Raw genomic sequence first — 15,000 nt, forward strand, 5'->3', positions numbered from 1 at the left:
CTCTCCTCTCCTCTCCTCTCCTCTCCTCTCCTCTCCTCTCCTCTCCTGCTACGTAACATACGGCGTAGGCTCTGCGTTGGTGTAACGCGGAACCAGAACCGCGGGCTGGGAGGCGTCCTCGTGGGCCGGGAATTTTTATTAAATAAATGGATCGAGCGTTGAAGACGGCGGTAAAGTTAGCAGACTCTTTTATTATTACATCCATTTATTTAATAATGGATGTAAAACAGAAGCAGCAGGGGTCCGTGGAGGAAACAACCTGTGTAGCACAGCGTAGTCCTCCATCTTTGTTGTGGTGACTGAATTTGGCGCTAGTTGTACCGGGAGATGGTGACGTACACAATAACGTGATGACGTGGCTCTCTGGCCAGCTGCAGGCTAGCACCAGCTGGTGGAAAAGCAAGCGGTTCTCAACCGGTTCTTACTAGAACCAACCGCGAACCGGCTCTAGCAGCAGCACTGGAACCAGCTTGGTGGAAAAGGGGTACCACTACTCCTACTTTTCAGCAACACCCCTAAATTTAGCTGCTATGTCACTGCGTAGTTACGTTTGCACAAACGTCACACCATATCAGGAAGCCCAGAGATAAAAGCTGTTTTAATTTCAGCTGTAGCGCTGTTAATATGCCACTTAATTAAGTTTTAATATTTTTTCAGGCGTAAAAGTAACTGTTAAGATCCCCAACCTGGGCTCAGTTTATCCAAATAACGCCTGGTAGGAAATTTGATCTGATGTTTACGGGGATGAGAAGAGCCGCCGGCCCCGGGGAGCAGCAGCAGCTGTTACCATGGTAACAGCAGCAGCTCACGGCCGGGTCAACCCAGCGCCGTCGTCCCGGGGGAGAAACCTGCATCTCTGTGGAGAATTACCGCTGGCTGAAATAAATCATTTAGGAAGATAAATGTTGGTTTAATAGATGAAATCTAACAGTTGTAGCTACGCCTGTTAAGAAATTTGCTCAGAAAATTTAGAGATTTCTGACTGCCGGCTCCAGAGCTGATTTATGGTTCCACGTTAAATCGGTGTAGGGTACGGCGCGCGCCGCCGCATAACCTACGCCGTAGACTCTGCGTTGTAACGCAGAACCATAAATCAGCCTTTATTCTGGCGTGATCTTTGCAACAACGGGCAAGCGAGTGATTATGTACATTCACTGAGTGAATATTATGAAAGTAAAAAATATTTCTCGCTAGAAATGTAATCAAAATGCATTTTTATGCAGAAACTAACTCAAAATTCACTAAAAAATAAGAAATGTCCGCCATGTTTGTTTTTTTTGATTCAGTCCGCAAATGACGACGAAAAGCATTCTGGGAATTTTTTTTTTTTTTTTGTATGATTTATTTATGAAACTTTGAGCATACAAATATACAATACACCACCTACACAGAGAGAAACTGAGATGAATACCGTGGAACAGGGTACCAAAAAAGAGGCAGTTTTATCCCCAATTCCCACCCCCACCCTCCCGTACAAGTAAAAACGAAATTAACACAAGTACGTGCATAAATGCAAAAAAATAAATTAATTAATAAAAACGTGCGTGCGTGCGTGCGTGGGGGGCAGCAAGACTAGGTTGTCTATGTCAGGGTCGATCTCTAATTGGAGAGATCTGACATGATCTAGGAAGGGTCGCCATATTTTATGGAACTTCCGTTCGGAGAAACGAAGAGAGTATTTAATATTTTCCAGTCTCATAAAATGCAGGGCGTCTTTAATCCATTGAGAATGAGAGGGAGGGTAGGGGCGTTTCCACCGCATCAGAATGGCACGTCTTGCTAACAATGTGAGAAAGGCAACAAGCTCAGCAAAGTGGGACGGCAGTGAAAGGCCAGTGGGTAGGACACCCAACAGGGTTAGGGTCATCCGCAAATAGGGACAGCTTATGTTCTATGCCCCCTCTTGAGATGCCAACCATCTGACTGGACCTGAGGGCTACCGCCAAAGGTTCAATGGCAATTGCAAAAAGTAGTGGATAGAGTGGGCAGCCCTGACGGGTACCACGACTGAGGGAGAAATAGTCAGAATAGTCATTGTTTGTGCGAACACAAGCAAGGGGGGACGTGTACAAAAGTTTGATCCAAGAAATAAATGTATCGCCAAAGCCAAAACGTTTCAGAGTGTAAAACAGGTACGGCCACTCCACCCGGTCAAACGCCTTTTCGGCATTCATAGAAATGACCAGCTCAGGGTCATCAGAGGTTGTCGATGAATACAGAATATCAAACAGACGTCGGACATTGTGAAAGGATTGTCTGTTCTTTACGAATCCTGTTTGGTCTGTAGCGATGATAGTTGGCAGGACCCTCTCCAGGCGCCTAGCCAGCATTTTAGCCAGTATTTTAACGTCTGCACACAGCAAAGAGATCTGGGAAATTTTTTTGTCCCTAGATCAGCTAGTGAGGATCAGAAATCCCTCGATCCGTAGGGACAGATTCAGACACTACACTAGTTTTCTCCACTCCCCCTAGGTGTAAAGAGGAATTGGGAACCAGTACCCTCACGGGAACAAGCAACATTTAGGGCTGAAAACGAGGGGTAGGGGGAGATTGGGACAGGGCCTAAATAAACAATACGATTATACTTAATGAGCATCTTGTTCTTCCATATTTTGTAATGATTATTATTTTATGTATTTATTGTTCAGGGCGGCTCGGCCGTCATCGACATGGAGAACATGGACGACACGTCGGGCTCCAGCTTCGAGGACGTGGGGGAGATGCACCAACGCCTGACGGAGGAGGAGGAGGTGGAGGAGGCTACCGCTAACGACGAGGCTAACGACGAGGCTAACGACGGGGACTTCCTGGGCATGAAGGGCCTCAAGGGCCAGCTGGGGAGACAGGTGGCCGACGAGGTGAGACGGTGGTTCTGCAGAACTGCAGCAGTAAAACCTCATTGGAGCTCCACTCTTTAGTAGGGATTTCATATGGATCTAAACCCTTAATAATCGTTATTTTCTCCATATTCCGCTTCCTTGTTTAAGGTTCCCGCTAAATTCCACTTCCTTTCCAGCAGTTTAACATCTTTTTTTGCGTTCCGTCTGTTCACTTGGTGCTACCACACTGCTGTTTGTTTACACTCACGAGGCTGCCAACATGGCCGCCGCGTCCCAGAATGCACCTGGGCGACCAAGCCCCATACGTGTTTGTATACAGGGAACAGTTTTAGGATCGGGGGGCGTTTCATTCCGACTCATCACCTAAAAACATTGAAATGAACTGAATTGGAGCTGGTTCAAAGTGAAGATGGTGAACCGTGTGAACTGAACTGTGACCTTTGACCCCCAGGTGTGGCAGGCTGGGAAGCGTCAGGCCTCCCGGGCCTTCAGCCTCTACGCCAACATCGACATCCTGCGTCCGTACTTCGACGTGGAGCCGCTGCAGGTGCGCAGCAGGTAGGCCCCGCCCCTCCTTCCTGTTTCCTGTTTCCTGTTTCCCGTTTCCTGTTTCCTGCTAACGTCTGTTTCCTGTTTCCTGCTAACGTCTCCCCCCCCCAGGTTGGTGGAGTCCCTGGTTCCGATCCGGCTCATCACCTTCCCCCAGGTAGGTCCTCGGGTCGGTCATGTGACCGTCAGGTGGGTGGGCGGGGCCTCACCTGCCAGGTGGGCGGGGCCAGGACTCACCTCAGGGAGTTTGAATTTCAATGTTGTGTTTTCAAATTAGGGCTGGGTGATATGGACCAAAAGTCATATCTGGATATTTTCTAGCTGAATGTTGATACTCGATATATATCCATATTTTTTCTGTGACGTAATTGGGGTTTCCCCCAAAGCATTATAGCATAGCATGTCTGTTAGCATGTCTGTTAGCATCTCTGTTAGCATCTCTGTTAGCATCTCTGTTAGCATCTCTGTTCGCATCTCTGTTCGCATCTCTGTTAGCATCTCTGTTAGCATCTCTGTTCGCATCTCTGTTAGCATCTCTGTTAGCATCTCTGTTAGCATCTCTGTTAGCATCTCTGTTCGCATCTCTGTTAGCATCTCTGTTAGCATCTCTGTTAGCATCTCTGTTAGCATCTCTGTTAGCATCTCTGTTCGCATCTCTGTTAGCATCTCTGTTAGCATCTCTGTTAGCATCTCTGTTAGCTTCATTTCTTAAAAAAACAGTCAGTTTTAATACAAAGCCTCGTGCCAAATGTCACACAGGTTCCTTTATTAACAGAGGTCTGCACAATATCAACATGTATAAAACAAATGAAATAAAAATAAACTGCCTGCATATATAGAATAAAAATGCTTCTTGAATAAAATAAAACAAATATCCCTTTCCTGCATAACAATTAAATTAAAATACACTGTAATTAATACAATGTAGACAGTAACAGGCAGACTTTTCCACTGAGGTTGACAGTTGTGCAAATAACAAAACATTTGTGACAATCTCAAATAAAACATTCAAGTCAATTTGTCACAAAATAAGCTATATAAAAATTAAAAAAAATTAAAAATGTGAAAAAAAAATAATAATTTTAAATCGATATAAACGATATTGTCTCGTACCATATCGCGTTTGAAAATATATCGATATATATTAAAATCTCAATATATCGCCCAGCCCTATTTCAACGTCTGAAAAGTGCTTGAATTTTAGTTTAAGTGCTTGAAATTCTAACTCTGTGTCTTTCACCAAATTGGGATCAGACTGAATAATAATAATAATAATAATAATAATAATAATAATAATAATAATAATAATGATGATGATGATGATGATGATGATGATGATAATCAAGGAATCCAAGGTCGCTTTACAGGAAAAGAAGAAACAAAACAAAAACACAACCGTATAGTTTAGTTATTACAAAGAGAAATAAAACCAGTACGATGAAACATAACTAGATGCTTACAGCACGATACAATGTACATAATTAGATAAAAAGCAGGAATAAATAATTGAGTATAAATATTCCTGTAGATATTTTACCCCAGTGATTAAGGCCCCGTTTACATGGAGCAAAAACGGTGGTGTTTTCCTGCGTTTTGTTCTTTCATTTACAGGAAAACGAAGCTCAAATTCACCAAAAACCATCATTTCTGAAAACTACGTCCAAAGTGTAGATTTTTAAAACCTCCGTCTTCACGTTTGCTTGTAAACGGAGAGAAACGGACATTTATTCTTCAGAACGTCACATTATGAGACAGAAACGTCACCAGCGTCATGAGTGACACCTGTGGTTACAATTAGTTTGTAACCGTCAATATTTTCTTGTATTTTACCTGTTTTATATTCTAAAGTCACACTTAAAAGTAACTCCACTTCTCTGTCACTCCAAACCAAAGACTCTGGTTCATCTTGGAAGTAACTGGAAGTTACTCGTGTCATTTGTTGATGTTTTTTTCCAGGACTCTGATTGGCTAGCATGACTTTATCTTCTTGTTACACTGCCCCCTGTAGGTTTGGCTGCTCATAGCACCTTAACAGATATTTATGCAGGTACGTGTAAACGAAGAGATTTTGTAAACGATGGAATTTTTCAAAACGTAGAGGGGGAAATATCCCTTTTCGTAAATACCCGGCTATGTGGAAACGGGGCTTAAGGTGCTGGAAGATTTTGAAAATGACCCTTGAAAGTGCTTGAATTTGACCTTGAAAAATGTGTAGGAACCCTGAACCTGGGTTAGGGTGGGTGGGGCCTCACCTGCCATGTGTGGGTTAGGGTGGGTGGGCGGGGCCAGCTCCCACCTCCCCAGGTGGGCGGGGCCTCCTCTCACCTCTCAGGTGTCTCCTCCCTGCAGAAGATCGCCGGGGAGCTGTATGGGCCGCTCATGCTGGTCTTCACGCTGGTGGCCATCCTGCTGCACGGCATGAAGACGTCCGGCACCGTCATCGTGAGTACTGAGCACGCTCAGACCGGCCGGTGACCCGGGGGCGGGGCTAACCGTGTGTGTGTGGGTGGGGCTAACCGTGTGTGTGTGTGGGCGGGGCTAACCATGTGTGTGTGGGCGGGGCTAACATGTCCATGTGTGTGTGGGGGCCACGGCTTTGTGGCGATCGAAACCCGGAGACTGATGGGGGGGCTGATAAGAGGGGGGGCCGAGGAAGGCGTTGAGTTGAGGGAGGTGGTTATCAGTAAGTGTGTGTAGCGGTAAGTCCGTGAACTTCTCTCAGAGCTGCTCCTCAGCCAATGTCCTTGATGTTATCAGACGGCTCGGTCAGTTCTGAAACAGGTCCACAGATGTTCCTGAGAGGGGAGGGCTAGTGGGGGCAGAGTCCCTTGTTTACATTCCACCAGGGAGATTGTGACCAGAGCGATCGGCCAAACCGCCCTGTCAAGGTCAGATTATAGAATCAACAATTATATTGAAAACAGACTCAGTAATTTTCTGTCTGCCTTCAGTCTCTGGTTCATCAATGGCGACTCCAATCAGACGATTTGTGATCACTTCCCGCCAAGCTGAGCTTCCAACTTCTCCAAGGTCTTATCCATCTTACCAATGAGCTCAAAGACGCCGCCAGCCTGAGATTCTGTTCAAGAATCACATCCAGTTTACGGCTTTGCTCCCCCAGCGTTAAAGTCTGAGTGTTGATAGCCTTGCTTGATCCTTCAGCCATGTCCGGCAGCTCTGAAAGAGCCAGAACAGCTGTCGACGACTTACGCGATTGTCGGTAGACCAGGAATCCCCCCACTCCAATTAGGAGAAATCCTGCTATCATAAATCCAATTATGAAGCATCTTCAACGTCCTCGACAGGACAAGCATGTGTGTGGGCGGGGCTAACCTGTCTGTGTGTGTGTATTAATGTGTGTGTGTTAATGTGTATTAATGTGTTTATATATTTATACATTTATATGTGTGTGTATCTTTAGCGTGAGGGAACCCTGATGGGAACGGCCATCGGCACCTGCTTCGGTTACTGGTTGGGAGTTTCCTCCTTCATCTACTTCCTGGCCTACCTGCTCAACTCCCAGATCACCTTCCTGCAGACGCTGTCCCTGCTGGTGAGACCTGGGGGCCCTGGGGGGGGGTCCCCGGGGGGGGGGCTGAACTCCCGGATTGAGTGTATTTTTTAATTATTTATTTTTGAATTAGTGTATACATTTAAAAAAAAAATTAAGTTTATTTTTTATTATTTCTTTTAATTTCATTTTTTTATTTTATTTATTTATTCATTTTTCTTATGTTTATATTTTTTGTATTTATTTTGTCATTTTATTTATTTTTTGTTATTTTTCTTTGAATGAGTGTATACATTTTCTTTTTATTTATTTATTTATTTATTTATTTATTTATTTATTTATTTATTTATTTATTTATTTATTTATTTATTTATTTATTTATTCATTTATTTTTATGTATTTAATTATTTATTTTTGAATGAGTGTATACATTTTTTTTCTTTTTTCTATCTCTTGTTTATTATTTCTTTTAATTCCATTTTATTATTTTATTTGACCCCCGTGACCCCCATGTTCTGACCTCTGTCTCTGTTTCCAGGGTTTTATATCATATCTGACCCCCGTGTGTCTCTGTTTCCAGGGTTACGGCCTCTTCAGCCACTGCCTGGTCCTGTTCGTCACCTACAACATCCACTTCCACTTCCTGTTCTACTTCCTGTGGCTGCTGCTGGGAGGACTGTCCACGCTGAGAATGGTAGGTTACCCAGCAGCCCCGGGGGGGCCCGGGGCCCCGACCCACCCCCCAACTGTCCCCCCCCCCCCCCTCTAACTGTGGTGTTCCTCCTGTCCTCCATGTGTAACTGTGGTGTTCCTCCTGTCCTCCATGTCCTCTAACTGTGGTGTTCCTCCTGTCCTCCATGTGTAACTGTGGTGTTCCTCCTGTCCTCCATGTGTAACTGTGGTGTTCCTCCTGTCCTCCATGTCCTCTAACTGTGGTGTTCCTCCTGTCCTCCATGTGTAACTGTGGTGTTCCTCCTGTCCTCCATGTCTAACTGTGGTGTTCCTCCTGTCCTCCATGTCCTCTAACTGTGGTGTTCCTCCTGTCCTCCATGTCTAACTGTGGTGTTCCTCCTGTCCTCCATGTGTAACTGTGGTGTTCCTCCTGTCCTCCATGTGTAACTGTGGTGTTCCTCCTGTCCTCCATGTGTAACTGTGGTGTTCCTCCTGTCCTCCATGTGTAACTGTGGTGTTCCTCCTGTCCTCCATGTGTAACTGTGGTGTTCCTCCTGTCCTCCATGTGTAACTGTGGTGTTCCTCCTGTCCTCCATGTCCTCTAACTGTGGTGTTCCTCCTGTCCTCCATGTCTAACTGTGGTGTTCCTCCTGTCCTCCATGTGTAACTGTGGTGTTCCTCCTGTCCTCCATGTCTAACTGTGGTGTTCCTCCTGTCCTCCATGTCCTCTAACTGTGGTGTTCCTCCTGTCCTCCATGTGTAACTGTGGTGTTCCTCCTGTCCTCCATGTCTAACTGTGGTGTTCCTCCTGTCCTCCATGTCTAACTGTGGTGTTCCTCCTGTCCTCCATGTGTAACTGTGGTGTTCCTCCTGTCCTCCATGTCCTCTAACTGTGGTGTTCCTCCTGTCCTCCATGTCTAACTGTGGTGTTCCTCCTGTCCTCCATGTGTAACTGTGGTGTTCCTCCTGTCCTCCATGTGTAACTGTGGTGTTCCTCCTGTCCTCCATGTGTAACTGTGGTGTTCCTCCTGTCCTCCATGTGTAACTGTGGTGTTCCTCCTGTCCTCCATGTGTAACTGTGGTGTTCCTCCTGTCCTCCATGTGTAACTGTGGTGTTCCTCCTGTCCTCCATGTCCTCTAACTGTGGTGTTCCTCCTGTCCTCCATGTGTAACTGTGGTGTTCCTCCTGTCCTCCATGTGTAACTGTGGTGTTCCTCCTGTCCTCCATGTCTAACTGTGGTGTTCCTCCTGTCCTCCATGTCCTCTAACTGTGGTGTTCCTCCTGTCCTCCATGTCTAACTGTGGTGTTCCTCCTGTCCTCCATGTGTAACTGTGGTGTTCCTCCTGTCCTCCATGTGTAACTGTGGTGTTCCTCCTGTCCTCCATGTGTAACTGTGGTGTTCCTCCTGTCCTCCATGTGTAACTGTGGTGTTCCTCCTGTCCTCCATGTGTAACTGTGGTGTTCCTCCTGTCCTCCATGTGTAACTGTGGTGTTCCTCCTGTCCTCCATGTCCTCTAACTGTGGTGTTCCTCCTGTCCTCCATGTGTAACTGTGGTGTTCCTCCTGTCCTCCATGTGTAACTGTGGTGTTCCTCCTGTCCTCCATGTGTAACTGTGGTGTTCCTCCTGTCCTCCATGTGTAACTGTGGTGTTCCTCCTGTCCTCCATGTGTAACTGTGGTGTTCCTCCTGTCCTCCATGTCTAACTGTGGTGTTCCTCCTGTCCTCCATGTCTAACTGTGGTGTTCCTCCTGTCCTCCATGTGTAACTGTGGTGTTCCTCCTGTCCTCCATGTGTAACTGTGGTGTTCCTCCTGTCCTCCATGTGTAACTGTGGTGTTCCTCCTGTCCTCCATGTGTAACTGTGGTGTTCCTCCTGTCCTCCATGTCTAACTGTGGTGTTCCTCCTGTCCTCCATGTGTAACTGTGGTGTTCCTCCTGTCCTCCATGTGTAACTGTGGTGTTCCTCCTGTCCTCCATGTGTAACTGTGGTGTTCCTCCTGTCCTCCATGTGTAACTGTGGTGTTCCTCCTGTCCTCCATGTCCTCTAACTGTGGTGTTCCTCCTGTCCTCCATGTCTAACTGTGGTGTTCCTCCTGTCCTCCATGTGTAACTGTGGTGTTCCTCCTGTCCTCCATGTGTAACTGTGGTGTTCCTCCTGTCCTCCATGTGTAACTGTGGTGTTCCTCCTGTCCTCCATGTGTAACTGTGGTGTTCCTCCTGTCCTCCATGTGTAACTGTGGTGTTCCTCCTGTCCTCCATGTGTAACTGTGGTGTTCCTCCTGTCCTCCATGTGTAACTGTGGTGTTCCTCCTGTCCTCCATGTCTAACTGTGGTGTTCCTCCTGTCCTCCATGTGTAACTGTGGTGTTCCTCCTGTCCTCCATGTGTAACTGTGGTGTTCCTCCTGTCCTCCATGTGTAACTGTGGTGTTCCTCCTGTCCTCCATGTGTAACTGTGGTGTTCCTCCTGTCCTCCATGTGTAACTGTGGTGTTCCTCCTGTCCTCCATGTCCTCTAACTGTGGTGTTCCTCCTGTCCTCCATGTCTAACTGTGGTGTTCCTCCTGTCCTCCATGTGTAACTGTGGTGTTCCTCCTGTCCTCCATGTGTAACTGTGGTGTTCCTCCTGTCCTCCATGTGTAACTGTGGTGTTCCTCCTGTCCTCCATGTGTAACTGTGGTGTTCCTCCTGTCCTCCATGTGTAACTGTGGTGTTCCTCCTGTCCTCCATGTGTAACTGTGGTGTTCCTCCTGTCCTCCATGTGTAACTGTGGTGTTCCTCCTGTCCTCCATGTCTAACTGTGGTGTTCCTCCTGTCCTCCATGTCCTCTAACTGTGGTGTTCCTCCTGTCCTCCATGTCTAACTGTGGTGTTCCTCCTGTCCTCCATGTGTAACTGTGGTGTTCCTCCTGTCCTCCATGTCTAACTGTGGTGTTCCTCCTGTCCTCCATGTCCTCTAACTGTGGTGTTCCTCCTGTCCTCCATGTCTAACTGTGGTGTTCCTCCTGTCCTCCATGTCTAACTGTGGTGTTCCTCCTGTCCTCCATGTGTAACTGTGGTGTTCCTCCTGTCCTCCATGTCCTCTAACTGTGGTGTTCCTCCTGTCCTCCATGTGTAACTGTGGTGTTCCTCCTGTCCTCCATGTCCTCTAACTGTGGTGTTCCTCCTGTCCTCCATGTCTAACTGTGGTGTTCCTCCTGTCCTCCATGTCTAACTGTGGTGTTCCTCCTGTCCTCCATGTGTAACTGTGGTGTTCCTCCTGTCCTCCATGTGTAACTGTGGTGTTCCTCCTGTCCTCCATGTGTAACTGTGGTGTTCCTCCTGTCCTCCATGTCTAACTGTGGTGTTCCTCCTGTCCTCCATGTCCTCTAACTGTGGTGTTCCTCCTGTCCTCCATGTCTAACTGTGGTGTTCCTCCTGTCCTCCATGTGTAACTGTGGTGTTCCTCCTGTCCTCCATGTGTAACTGTGGTGTTCCTCCTGTCCTCCATGTGTAACTGTGGTGTTCCTCCTGTCCTCCATGTGTAACTGTGGTGTTCCTCCTGTCCTCCATGTCCTCTAACTGTGGTGTTCCTCCTGTCCTCCATGTCTAACTGTGGTGTTCCTCCTGTCCTCCATGTGTAACTGTGGTGTTCCTCCTGTCCTCCATGTCTAACTGTGGTGTTCCTCCTGTCCTCCATGTCTAACTGTGGTGTTCCTCCTGTCCTCCATGTGTAACTGTGGTGTTCCTCCTGTCCTCCATGTGTAACTGTGGTGTTCCTCCTGTCCTCCATGTCCTCTAACTGTGGTGTTCCTCCTGTCCTCCATGTCTAACTGTGGTGTTCCTCCCGTCCTCCATGTCCTCTAACTGTGGTGTTCCTCCCGTCCTCCAGGTGGCAGCGTTGCTCTCCAGGACCGTGGGTCAGACTCCTCGTCTCCTCCTCTGTGGAACCCTGACCCTGCTGCACATGAGCTTCCTGCTGTACCTGCACTTCAGCTACCACCGCATCCTGGAAGGTAAGGGGGGGGTCTGGTCCTGGTCCTGGTCCTGGTCCTGGGTGTGAGGGGTATGGTCCTGGTCCTGGTCTAGAACCAGGACCAGGATCATAAGGGGGGGAAACGCAGCTCCCGAGGCTCCGGCCTGCAAACATGCACAAAAGAGAAAAAAGGGGAACAAGAAACTACAGGAACGATGGACAAAAACGATAGCTATGAGATATTTATAATAAATAAAAATGGAAATGGAGAAGAGAGGAAGGGAAAAGGACGTTTTTTTTTTGTACGTTTTTTTCGTACGTTTTTTCTAACATTTTTTTCGTACGTTTTTTCGTACGTTTTTTTTTTAACGTTTTTTTCGTACATTTTTTTCATATGTTTTTTCGTACGTTTTTTTGTACTTTTTTTCGTACTTTTTTTTCGTACGTTTTTTTCGTACGTTTTTTCCTACGTTTTTTCATACTTTTTTCGTACGTTTTATCGTACTTTTTTTTCGTGCGTTTTTTTTCGTACGTTTTTTCGTATATTTTTTCGTACGTTTTTTCGTATGTTTTTTTTCGTACGTTTTGTCGTACGTTTTTTTGTACGTTTTTTCGTACGATTTTTCTTGCGTTTTTTCGTACGTCTTTTTGTACGTTTTTTCGTATGTTTTTTCGTACATTTTTTCGTGCGTTTTGTACATTTTTTCGTGCGTTTTGTACGTTTTTTTCGTACGTTTTGTCGTATATTTTTTCGTACGTTTTTTCGTATGTTTTTTTTCATACGTTTTGTCGTACGTTTTTTTGTACGTTTTTTCGTACGTTTTTTTCGTACGTTTTTTCGTATTTTTTTTCCATACCGTTTTTCGTGCGTTTTTTCATACGTTTTTTCGTACGATTTTTCTTGCGTTTTTTCGTACGTCTTTTTGTACGTTTTTTCGTATGTTTTTTCGTACATTTTTTCGTGCGTTTTGTACGTTTTTTTCGTACGTTTTGTCGTACGTTTTTTTGTACATTTTTTCGTACGTTTTTTTCGTACGTTTTTTCGTATTTTTTTTCCATACCGTTTTTCGTGCGTTTTTTCATACGTTTTTTCGTACGATTTTTCTTGCGTTTTTTCGTACGTCTTTTTGTACGTTTTTTCGTATGTTTTTTCGTACATTTTTTCGTGCGTTTTGTACGTTTTTTTCGTACGTTTTTTTGTACGTTTTTTCGTACGTTTTTTTCGTACGTTTTTTCGTATTTTCTTTCCATACCGTTTTTCGTGCGTTTTTTCATACGTTTTTTCGTACGATTTTTCTTGCGTTTTTTCGTACGTCTTTTTGTACGTTTTTTCGTATGTTTTTTCGTACATTTTTTCGTGCGTTTTGTACGTTTTTTTCGTACGTTTTGTCGTACTTTTTTTTGTACATTCTTTCGTACGTTTTTTTCGTACGTTTTTTCGTATTTTTTTTCCATACCGTTTTTCGTGCGTTTTTTCATACGTTTTTTCGTACGATTTTTCTTGCGTTTTTTCGTACGTCTTTTTGTACGTTTTTTCGTATGTTTTTTCGTACATTTTTTCGTGCGTTTTGTACGTTTTTTTCGTACGTTTTTTTGTACGTTTTTTCGTACGTTTTTTTCGTACGTTCTTTCGTATTTTTTTTCCATACCGTTTTTCGTGCGTTTTTTCATACGTTTTTTCGTACGATTTTTCTTGCGTTTTTTCGTACGTTTTTTCGTATGTTTTTTCGTACATTTTTTCGTGCGTTTTGTACGTTTTTTTCGTACGTTTTTCCGTACGTTTTTTTGTACATTTTTTCGTACGTTTTTTCGTACGTTTTGGATCATGTCCCCCCTGCAGCATAGGCCTATAGCAGCATATCTACCACCAAGCTATATTTGAGACTAACTATTATAGTCTTGTTCTATAGCTGCAACTATGACTACTGACTCTAACACACTAGAGTTTACACTACCTAGAGATTTACCAACACCAGCTAGAGGTTTACTAAACACTAACTATAGGCTTTACTAAACAGAAAGGTTTTAAGTTTAGTTTTAAAGGTGGAGGTGGTGTCAGCCTCCTTAACCCAGATTGGAAGTTGGTTCCATAGTAATGGTGCCTGATAGCAGAACGCCCGCCCTCCAAATCTACATTTAGATACTCTAGGAACTACGAGTAAACCTGCACTCTGAGAACGGAGAGCTCTGCCAGGAACATAAGGCTCTATCAGGTCTTGTAAATGCTGCGGAGCTAAGCCGTTTTGGGCTTTATATGCAAGTAATAAAACTTTAAATTGGATTCTGAATTTTACAGGTAGCCAATGGAGCGACGCTAACACTGGTCCAGGTCCAGGTTCAGGTTCAGGACCAGGTCCTGATCCAGGTCCAGGTCCAGGTTCTAACTGCAGGTTCTTCTGGTTCCAGGTCTCCTGGATTCTCTGGAAGGACCAGGTCCAAACTTGTCCCCGATGCAGAGAGTGGCCAGAGACGTCCCGGAGCTGGTGATCAACGCTACCATGGGGGTTCTGGGGGGGCCGGGGGGTCTAGGGGGTCTGGGGGGGATGGGGGGGCCGCTGAGGACCCACTGAGGGGGAGGGGCATCTGGGGGGGAGGAGCCAGATGAGGGGAGGAGGGGTCGGGGGGTGAAGGGGTCCAGTTGGGTCCAGTTTGTACATTGTTGTGTTCTGATCATGTGAAGAGAAAATAAAGTTGATCTTCAGTCTGACTCCTTCTCTCACTGGAACCTGAACCTGACAGACCAGACTCAGGGAGAAACCTGACAGACCAGACTCAGGGAAGAGCTCGTCAGCCCTTCACAATAAAAGCCCTTCAGACACCAGGAGGGGGGGGCGGCACGGCACGTTATTTCTTATTCTAATTTAATAATTCCTCTCCTTTTCTATGCTCCATTATGTGAATTTAAATGCTTAATTTATTTTGTTATTCATATGCACATTTTAATTCTTAGAGCACCTTGATTTTTTGTATTCTTTACATTTATCGCCATTTTTTATTTTTATTTTCCTTTCTTTTCATATTGCATTTAAATTGTTATTTGTCCATCATGCTCTTTGAGAGTTTGTATATTTTCAATAAAGTTTTGTTCAAAAAAAAAAAAGATGGAGCCGGTTCGAGCCATAAAAACCAAAATAGTGGTAGGTAATGTTATTTAATACATACATGGTAGTGCCCTAGCAAAAATAAGAAAAATACAGAAACATATTTTCTCATCAACAAAACAAATTAAAAAATGTTCAATTAACAAAATAACATATTTGAACCATTTTTCAGACAATAAAATAACTGAAAAAATCTGGAAAATGGTTCAAATATGTTATTTTGTTACTTGAAAAACTTGATATATGATATCAATGATATTTCACATAGATATGTTTATGTAAAACATGTTTTGTTGATGAGAAAATATGTTTCTGTATGTTTCTTATTTTAGTGAGGGGGATATATATAGTTTTGTTCTCTATAGCTGATAGAAC

General features: G+C 44.8%; 1 protein-coding gene across 1 annotated transcript in view; it reads left to right on the top strand.

Annotated features, from left to right (window-relative positions):
* The window catches only part of yipf3 (Yip1 domain family, member 3), a 16,720-nt gene extending 2,626 nt beyond the window's left edge, over positions 1-14,094 (top strand). Inside the window, exons 2-9 of the mRNA XM_061746031.1 lie at positions 2,649-2,858; positions 3,292-3,398; positions 3,501-3,546; positions 5,739-5,831; positions 6,811-6,942; positions 7,481-7,594; positions 11,441-11,564; positions 13,931-14,094. Of these exons, the coding sequence (XP_061602015.1) occupies positions 2,649-2,858; positions 3,292-3,398; positions 3,501-3,546; positions 5,739-5,831; positions 6,811-6,942; positions 7,481-7,594; positions 11,441-11,564; positions 13,931-14,094 (990 nt within the window). The remainder of the gene's footprint in view (positions 1-2,648; positions 2,859-3,291; positions 3,399-3,500; positions 3,547-5,738; positions 5,832-6,810; positions 6,943-7,480; positions 7,595-11,440; positions 11,565-13,930) is intronic.
* Positions 14,095-15,000: the final 906 nt, after the last annotated feature.

This window comes from Cololabis saira, chromosome 17, assembly GCF_033807715.1.
Source record: "Cololabis saira isolate AMF1-May2022 chromosome 17, fColSai1.1, whole genome shotgun sequence".
In the NCBI taxonomy this organism is placed as follows: Eukaryota; Metazoa; Chordata; class Actinopteri; order Beloniformes; family Belonidae; genus Cololabis; species Cololabis saira.